At 32.2% G+C, this 10,231-nt stretch overlaps 2 protein-coding genes across 2 annotated transcripts; both read right to left on the minus strand.

Annotated features, from left to right (window-relative positions):
• Positions 1-543: 543 nt before the first annotated feature.
• Positions 544-1,790, minus strand: LOC125066626 (RNA-binding protein 7). Its single transcript, XM_047674772.1, has 2 exons — positions 1,582-1,790; positions 544-1,511 (listed from the first exon to the last, which is right to left on the minus strand). Exons 1-2 carry the CDS (start codon positions 1,666-1,668, stop codon positions 1,005-1,007), a joined length of 594 nt encoding a protein of 197 aa, XP_047530728.1. The 5' UTR covers positions 1,669-1,790; the 3' UTR covers positions 544-1,004.
• A 1,502-nt stretch (positions 1,791-3,292) lies between these two features.
• On the minus strand, positions 3,293-6,651 carry LOC125066624 (trypsin, alkaline C-like). The gene is made up of 4 exons (XM_047674769.1): positions 6,552-6,651; positions 5,881-6,049; positions 4,523-4,778; positions 3,293-3,622 (listed from the first exon to the last, which is right to left on the minus strand). The coding sequence occupies exons 1-4, from the start codon at positions 6,592-6,594 to the stop codon at positions 3,293-3,295; spliced, it is 798 nt and encodes a 265-aa protein (XP_047530725.1). The 5' UTR covers positions 6,595-6,651.
• Between the last annotated feature and the right edge of the window lie 3,580 nt (positions 6,652-10,231).

Raw genomic sequence — 10,231 nt, forward strand, 5'->3', positions numbered from 1 at the left:
CCCCCATCTGCTCCAATTATTATGACAAAAATGTTTTTGCTACAGAAAACAATGTTAGTTTCTTTAGTGTCTTTATTCTTTTCACTACATGCTTGTAGGTCATCTAAACTAGTCATATTAGCTTATAAGGAAAATGAATGAATTTTCAATAAAGTATTGATGTTAAAAAGTATCTATTTACTTAAGTTTTCCTTACAATATATAACTTTAGACAAATGAAAATGTCATATGAATGTTATTTAATTATAGTCTGGTTCTTAGTAAAACTGTCATCATTCTTATATATTTGATGGTTGGGCTTTGAGCAAGCCCACTATCCACCATCCAATTATGGTAAAGTCATCTTAGTTTCCAATAGGCAGAGCCGTTATCCGAATTTTGTGATGTAGATTGTAAAACAGATTTGGGTTAAGTATCTATGTTGATATCTAATTTCAGATGTTGCCCTGTCTTTGTTTAACAAATGTCATATCGAAAATAGTTTCACATTCGCTTCATCTTTTTCTCTAAGACGGGTTGCTGTAAAGTTAAAGAGAGACAACAAATGTTTCATGCATTTAATGTCATCATACTTTAAATGCATTGACGTACCAGAATGATATGCACAGTTTTTTTAGATATGGTGGAAATGGTTACCCATCAACATCAAATGAATGACATTTGATATTCTAATGACCTTCGATTTTAGATTAGTTTCAATATATAGGACACATGCCTAATTTCCAAAGTTAGTGGCACATTCTGTAAGGAATGTTTAATATTTCCTACAGCTCTAATATCTTTGGACAGTAGTAGCCACCTACCACCTAATCTATATATACATTAAAAAAAAATATACATATAATTAGATATTTTGAAATCAGAAAGAAATAGATAATAAAACTTGAGTTAATATGTATTTAAAAAGTTTTTATGCTAACAATAAATGCCACCACATGTGAATATATAGTAATATTTTCATATATAAATTGTCATCTGGATAAAAGCCTAGTTTTATTGAAGTCTCATTTTCTTCTTCTGGATCGAGTATCTCGTCGAGATCTCCAGTTGTTAGAGTTACTCTGACCTTTATAAATATCATCTCGATGCCTATAATCATCACGATTATGCATCTTATCTTTTGACCTATAAGGGTGGTGTCGGTGAGACCAATTGCCCTGTAAGCTTGCCATAACAAGCTTTTCATTTGTGTTTTGTCTCTGTGTGGGTTGATGAACTGGATTCGGATTTTCCTCTTTAAGTCTATCAGTCATATCGGAAAATTGTTTAACAACATTTCCTTGTCCAATGAGATCCATCGAGGTATCAGGTCCGTAATATCGTATTGGTGGTGGAAGGAGTGTCATTCTACCTCTAACTTGTAATGTCAATGTTCTATGAAAAAGAGCTGTTCCTCTAAATAAGCTTATAGCATAAGGCACTGATACTTCATGACAATACGTAATAAAAGCGAAAGATCTATGGCGTCCGTCTCTATCTCGAGGCATTTTTACTTTTTCTAGCGGACCTGCCTGTAAGAAATAACAAACATTAGAAATTTGAAGATTTCGAAAAAGACAACATCGTATTTGATATACAAACCTGTAAGAAGAGTTCGTAAAGAATCTCCTCAGTGACTTGCTCAGCTAAATTACCACACCAAATTGTTTTATTTTCTTCTTCAATCATTTTAGCAATATTAATAAAAACTTTAGTTCTTTTAGTTAAGCTTAGAAATGAATATAATAATTATTATAATAGTATAATAATTTGGATGTTATGATCACGAATCACGAACAGTTGACACTTTGGCAGCATTTGTCAGAATAAAACAACAGTAATAAAGTTGTTATAATTTATAATCTGTGGTTACAAACTATACGGACAACAGAAAATTAACATTATCAACTGATAATTGGTATTACAGACAGTTCAATCGTTTTTAAAAAAATATTCAATATATTCCTATATATAATAATTATTAAAAAAAAAAGCGTTTTGAAAATTAAATTAAAAAATTATTGCAGATTCAGCACTTTAATATAATTTATACATTGCTGTGTTGTATTACAAGTAACTGAAAAGTTATAAATAAGAAATATATTGAACAATTGAGATTTTTGAACAAAATTAGAGAATGAGGAAATATAATCTTAGCGCTATCAAAATGTTTTTCTTATCTCCCAAAGATGAATTATTTAAAGAATGTAAATTGATTTCTCTGCTGTGAATGAGTCTAGTTTTTTTTATTTATTATTTATTTAAAACTTGTGTATCGAGTACCACTTTATGCAAAATTTCGATAATGGGGTGGCACTAAGATTGAATTCGGCTCTAATTATATCCTTAATATGCCTTTACTTCTCCGATAACTATTTAGCAATATTTTTATTGTTGCTCAAGTTTACCTATGGTATTGCCATGGTCCATGGCCGTGACTACATCTACGACTACGTTAGTGCTACAAATTTTTTTTAAATACTAAGGAATTATTTGGCATTAAAAGAGAATCCAAGTCAAAGTCAAATAAAAGTTAATTTTTTTATTAAATGAAGAAGTGATAATTATTATTTTTTTTGCTTTTTTATCTATTCTTAACTGGTCTTGATTTTTTTTATACTAAATAAAGTATACCCAATAATCAAGTTATCTATACATTTTATAATATTTGTTTAGTATTTTATATTTTCTGTTTAATTTTTCAATGTTTTTTTTGTCCAGCAATACCCTTTTTACTAAATATTAAATGATTTTGTTTTGAAATAGTAGGGAATAACTTACATATTAATAACGTACGACATTTTTTGTCCCCGTGATAATATGAGACAATAGCTGCACATATAAATTCGGTAATGGTCTTATTTTAAAGATCTCCAGCCGTGGATGTGCAGAAAAATAAAGAGGATTCTTGATTGGAAATTACATAATAGTTACAATTTAAAAATAATAATTAGAGAGCGAAAAAAGTTACTGGCCGGTTAGAGTACAAGAAAAAAAAAACGAAAAGCGTAAACAAAATTAAAGTAAATTGTTATCGACAGACTACATTTCTAACTTAACTAATGTCTGTATACTATTTGACATTAAAAATTTAATTAAAATATTTTAGTTTCATCGTTTTGGCGCCAAACTTAGATGAGTGACTTGCAGTTTACAATGAAATGAAATTAAAACAAAACCTATCATAGGTTATGAAATTCTTAAAAATTAAAAAAAAAAAAAATATTACAATTCGACGAGATGATTTATTTTTGTCATTCATACATCTATAGAATTGAGTTTGTTATATTAAATATAAATTGTATGAGCTTAATTATGCGATCGTATTATTAACGATCCAGTTTGTGTAGGATGACACACGAGCGTTAACTCCAGGGTAGAATGGATCAGCACAACGGTATCCCCAGGAAGTGATGCCTACAACAATATCTTTGTCGTGGATAACTGGACCACCAGAGTCTCCTTGGCACGCATCCTTGCCTCCTACATCAAGAATACCAACGCACAACATCTCGGGAGTTACATCGGGCCAGTTCTCGAAACCGGGCTGGGTCTTGAGATGGGCATAACGTACTGTACACAACCGGTGGTTGATGATATTAACGTCAACATGCAGCAATTGTGATGATGATGGGCCTCCGACCTGGAATAATTTTTATTTTATAGAAACAGTATCAGATTCCGTTATCCAGAAAAATCTACTTCTTTTTTTTAAACAAAGTCATTAGAATTTGTTCAGTCGTTCAAGTTTGATTTAAAAACTTCCATTTGTCACTATATAGTATAAAACAAAGTCGCTTCCCGCTGTCTATCTGTCCATATGTATGCTTAGATCTTTAAACGCATGTATAATAAATGCATAATATAGTAGAGAAACAATGTCAATTTTAGAGATATATATCAACAAATTTTTTGCGCTTACATTGCACTGAACCCTAAGAGATAGATCAGAATAATGTACACCTTAAAATTGTGTACAGAAAAGTACGCGTACATCATTAATCCTTATCCAATTAAGTACCTTCAATACATTGTGCATTTATTATAGATCAATATGGTCCTGAACTGACTGAATAAGCACTATAGTATATTTAGTTAATAAAGCTGATAGCGTTGCACCCGTGCGAAGCCGGGCGGGACGCTAGTTAAATTAATAAATTATTTATAATATTTTTTACTCCAACATGAGGAATAAATATCACGGGATTGATAAATACGTCGGGATTGATAAATACCACTTTAGGATTTGGTATATCATAATTAATACATTATCTATATTTTATAAATAAATAATAAATATTAGATAACATCACATACATTACTCTGATCCCAATGTAAGTAGCTAAAGCACTTGTGTTATGGAAAATCATAAGTAACGACGGTACAACAAACACTCAGACCCAAGACAACATAGAAAATTAATGTACTTTTTTTACATCGTGGCGTACCCATGAAAACCCGTGTACACACTACTCGACCACGGTGTTTATAAGATAAATACCACAGAAAAGACATGTTAGTTAAGTAAAAATTAAATAAATACCCTAATGTGGCCCCATCCAGCGGCGTAGACGCGGGTATCATCGGGCAGTTGGTAGGTTGTTCCAGCAAGGCGAGCAAGACCAATTGCTGAGGATAAAGTGGCCGCAACACGGAGTCTGATAAGCGCAACATCATTGACTAATAACCGGTGGATATAGTTCTCATGAAGGATTATGCGAGACACCTCATGTACGGTTCCGCCAGAAGAGGAGTTTGTCGATCCCAAACGTACGACCCATTGAGCAGGACTATCACCACTATGAAAAGAAATATTAGGATAAATAAATTAAACAAGTTTGTAATTGTTTTGTAGTTTGTAGTGTAATTAATATAAAAAATTAACAGATGAACATCGGTTGTGCTTGTGCAAATTTAGGTAAAACAACTGTCTTTGTAAAAATCCATGTGACTAATTTTGCAACCATTACACCATATTGTCTCTCTGTGAGAAAATACAGAAAAAAGGTATGATACATTACCCATGTTAAGATTTTAAATTAACATGTTTATTTTTATTGCTAAGAGTATTTAAAACGGGATATTTACCATGTGTTTTTATTTTTATTTGGTGGAGATCGATATTTCGTTTTAAATACTGTTAGGTTAATATCATATTTGTAGAAGCGACTGATTTAATTTATTAATATCATAAAGAAATAAAATAAATCAATGAAATCAGAATATAAACCGTCATTCGCTTGCTCTAATTACGTTTATTGATGCGAGACAGGGGCCAGCAACCATGACGCCAATCCTCTTTGGTAATGAATAGAACATTTCCCATCACCATACAAGTGCTTAAGGTCTTAATATGAAAGATACCGTAAAATTTCCTCGAAGGAATTTCTGTTAACCGTTTCGCGACTTTACAGTGGCAAAGCTAGGTGTGCAAGGGACCCGGTGCATAGGAAAACAATGAGGCCCTCACCTCCTCATTCCATCCTCTCTTTAACTTGTATTGGCCTTCAAAGTTGTAGATAGGAAAAAAAACTTGTGACCAGGGTCGAAGTTTTCTAGCTTAAGGAGCTGGCGAGTTGGTTCACCCGCTCTTTTCAAAGTTTAGGTCAGAGGGACCCCTTAAGCTCCGGGACCCTGGTGCACTGCACCACCTGGCCCTTCGATAGCTACGCCACTGCTTATATCCCACTGCTGAACGAAACGGTGACGCAGTGTATCTTACTTATATGTTAAACTAGCCTCCGCCTTGGTATCACCCATGTGTGTGGGGCTTACGTGTTAAGTAGAATCCATCCAGACGTTTTTGAGTAACAAACATCAAGACACATAAAGAATTAAACATGCGCATTTATGATATTATCAGGATAAGTAAATTTTTTCCTCAAAGAGATAAAAACATACTAGTAACAGTGAGCTGCTGAAAGCACTGTTGTTGATGTTATTAGTGAACCACCACAAGCTGAAGTATGGAAAACTCCAATCAATCCGAACTGCATATTAGCCATGAACGGGTACTCCTCAATAGTGGTGGGCGAGCCACCCACAATGCGGTTGGCATTCTTTGGTACCGCTAAAAAAATATTTAGAATTATTATTTACATATAATAGGTAATATATAAAGGAAATATATTCTATTGTGTGTCTATTTGGTAGTGCGGGCTACTTGCCCCGTGAACAATTTCAGAGCGTACCAAATTTAGCTTTACAACTAATAAAATAGCCTAACTAAACTAATAGAGAGGAATAAGATCACAAAAAATCTGACTCGATCGTTATTTGTTTTATGTTTTTTTATTTTTAATATCTAATTTTATACAAATTCCGAGAACGGGACTGCCAAAGTAATATCTTTGCCAAGGCTTAGAAATTTTCTTGAAACTGTCCATCCATAGATCCAGTCCATCAAATGGACTATTCATAATTATAAGAATTAAAATTGTCTATGTCTAAACCAAATTGTATCTTGTTAGACTAAGGTCTAAGCCGGGGGACTGTAATAGTGTCAATAGACAGTACCAAGAAATCAAGTCATAATAATAATACACATTATTAATAAAATAAAATTAACATACCCAAAGCGGCACCGATAACAGCCAATAAAATGAGCACTCGCATTTTGTTAACTTACTAACATTAATCTGTTTATTTCATAATAAAACGCTTGGTTTTATATTCCTCTTTATCGTAATCCTTTTGATTAAATGCTAAACCATATCTTTTTATATACTCTTATTCTAGTTAACGTTTCTTTAGAGGCTTTTGATCCAGATTATTTCGATTTTTGGTTATGATTGATTATTTAGGAAGTCAGAAACATTTAAAACATTTAAATTTAATGGAACAACTTTTGACGTAAAATCTATTAGATATACCCATTTGAAATTTGTATGAATTATATTGGAGAATTCTATTTGAACATTTAACTTATTTTTTAAATTATATTTAATGAAAGGCAACGAAAAACAGGAATCTGTGGCTTAAAACAGTAAAATAAAAAATATACATTCATATTTCTTAGCTTTGGTATAAAACGTCTTGTACTATACTAGGACCAAAGTATATTATCACTTTTGAAATTGTTACTATTAAAATTTCCTTAATATTTATTGTAATTTCTTCTGCTAATTTCTGAGTCATCTAAACTTTTTTAAGATTACGTGCGTCAAATCTCTATCAGGAAAATTTGGCCATGGTACACATTCCACATTTTTTAACAAAAGTAGGTACATATTAAGAAATAAAAAATATAACGAGGCGTGTTTTCACATTTGCTCAATATAATATTTAAAGCTTCAGTTTCTAGGCGTATATTATAAAGAATTCTCTATCATTCTTTCTTCAGGTTTTTCTTCAAATTCATGTACATTATATGCATACATTGACATCAAAATCAACGGCCTAATTAATTCTGAAGTATTTGAAGATGACTGAAATAATAGCACAATTATCTATGTACTCCATTTCTAAAAAAATATTAATGATGTTTTTATACGTTCAAAGTACTTTTTGCGAATGAGCCAAGTACCATACAATTGTTTTAGTTTTTACTTTTATTTTCCTTTATAGTACGATAGGTATAATCTTTATATATTTGTAAAATATCCGAAAAATGTTGACATATTATAATGTTAACATTCGTTGTTTATTTATTGATAAAATATATTTCGGAGTTTAAGTTTTCTTCGCACAGTAAGGATCATAAAGGGATTATATCAGTAACAATAATTATACTTGGGATTAGTACCCGTCGAACACAAGAGACAAGACATATCCTGATATTCGCGTGACATATTAGGACCCTCTGAATTGTGCCGGTTATATTGACCTGACAATATATATACCCCCTGGCACAATTCAGATTCACGCGAAAGCACGCGAAAGCGATGGCGCCCGCAATGTTTGCCGAAGAGACGAAAAGAATACCGCTGGTATTTTCAATGGGTATTCCGGTGTACTGGGGCGCACTCATCACCGGCGAGTCCCACATACCGCCACCACCTCACTTCCACGTGGGGTAAACGCGTAACGCGTATTTCCAGCGGGATAAAAAAGGGGTCATAACATATATATCAAACTGTACAACCTTATTATCAATTAAGACCGTTTTAAGGGACTTGGAGCTCTAGATGCTGTTAATTTACAGGTATATTATTTTCATTTTGGTAATAATGGTATTGATTGTATGCATCAGTGAGTTTTTGTTAGTTAAGCTCATTTTATTAGTCGTTTTTATCATCTGTAAATAAAGCAATAAACAGATAAAACTTGATAGATGTGATAAAAAGATAATCCTCCCATTGACCTCCTAAACGTTAAAACTTCCAAAAATAACTATCCTACTAGTACTAACTTCCATAAATAACTATGAAAATAGAGCTATGTTCCAATTATAACTTTAAAATTTTTGCTGCGCGTCGAAGCTATTAGGGCAAGATTTTATCAGTACAAATTGGTTAGGAAAGGTTATAAAAATAACACGATTCTTTGGTATATACTTTAATAAACTGGAATGTCCTAAAATAATCGTATAAAATATAAACATATGTTATATACTACCTTAAATAGATCGAAATATTAGGTGACAATGAAAAAAAAAAGTTCAAATCTATGGCGGTAAACAGTAACGCTTTGGTTGTAAAATTACTAATTCTTAAACAACGTTTTCGATTAATTTCTTTTCTATATCTACGAAAGGTGGGTACAATAGCAATTGATATTAGTACAATAATTGAATTGACATACACGAGTGGCAATTTACACAAATTGAAATCTTAAAACTACGTATAAGGCCATTTTTTTTTCTACTATAATATAATAAATAATTATATGTGTCGACAATCAACGGAAGCATAATGTTAATAAATACTTATAATGAGTCAACGAATACGATTAACAGATAAACGACAGCCTTACAGATCTGTTCACAAACGAAGGCGCGCCCCTCCACTTTGAAATTCGTATTTTAACGTCTCACGCACACCACCATATCTTACAAGCACGAGCTATACTCATCACACTAAATTAAACTCGAATGTGAGTGTGGTTTATCTTACATAGGCCAAACAAAGAGAAGTATCGGTACTAGGGTCAAAGAACATATAGGAGATGTCAAAAATAGGCGTTCTTCAAAGTCTGCAGTCTGTGAACATGCTCTGGATAAACCTAACCATTTTATTCGATTTGATAAACCACAGATCCTCGCTAGAGAACACAGATTCATTCCTAGAATGATACGCGAGGCTATTGAAATTCAAAAACATCCGAACTTCAATAGAGAAGATGGTTGGAGACTTTCTAACACTTGGGATCCACTTATTAAAAATTTAAAATCCCAAATCCACCAGACTGCAAGACCTAAAGATACAGTTAGTGCCTTCTGCGTGCAACCGGAACGCTACTCAAGATACCAATTAAGAAATCGTTGGCGGTAGTTGTAAATAATATTTCTTTTTAATTCAAACAGACAAATGTCACCTTAGTCTGCCCGTGACCACGAACACTGCAAAGTGCTCGAAACGTCGGGATGTTAAAATAATTAATATACGCGATTAAATCCGTTAAAAACTAGTTTTATTTCAATATTTTAAAGTGGAGTGACTTTTGTCACTTAGGGATGACGACCTCGAGTTGTTAATTACAAGTCATAAGATTGTTGATTGCACATCTGAACGATGCTTGTTATATTAAGACATAAATAAAAATGTATAAATATATATACCTGTGCTTTATTTACTTGAGATAGTAAAACAAAACGTGGAATGATTTTTCAAAATTAGAAAATACGATTTTTTTTTGTTGTGACAACCCTAGTTTTCGACATCTAGTCGGCTGTTTGAATTTTGATTGCCACAAATGAGTTCACTCACTATGAGTATTTATAACACTATGCCAATACGGGAAAAAATGTTTTATTATAATACAAAAGTGTAACAATGCAAAAATGTGTTCATTCTTAGTATTGCTAAAAATTAAAAAAAAAATTGAGCATTAAAGATAAAATAATAATAATTTATCAGAATTTAAGACCTAGATTAAAACTGTATTAATTAACAAATGAAAGGTAATAAGTTTCTTATGTTTTATACGGGTTGTTTACAACAATAAAAATTTATTCATAGATTATTAGCTGCACTGCGATTTCACTCGCCTTGAATTTGGATTATGCAAACAATACAAAGTGTAAATACCGGTCGCTGAGACCCGAGACGTTTAACAGTTACATCTGACAACGGATAACATAAGCAATTGACAT

Source organism: Vanessa atalanta, chromosome 9 (assembly GCF_905147765.1).
Source record: "Vanessa atalanta chromosome 9, ilVanAtal1.2, whole genome shotgun sequence".
Lineage (NCBI taxonomy): Eukaryota > Metazoa > Arthropoda > Insecta > Lepidoptera > Nymphalidae > Vanessa > Vanessa atalanta.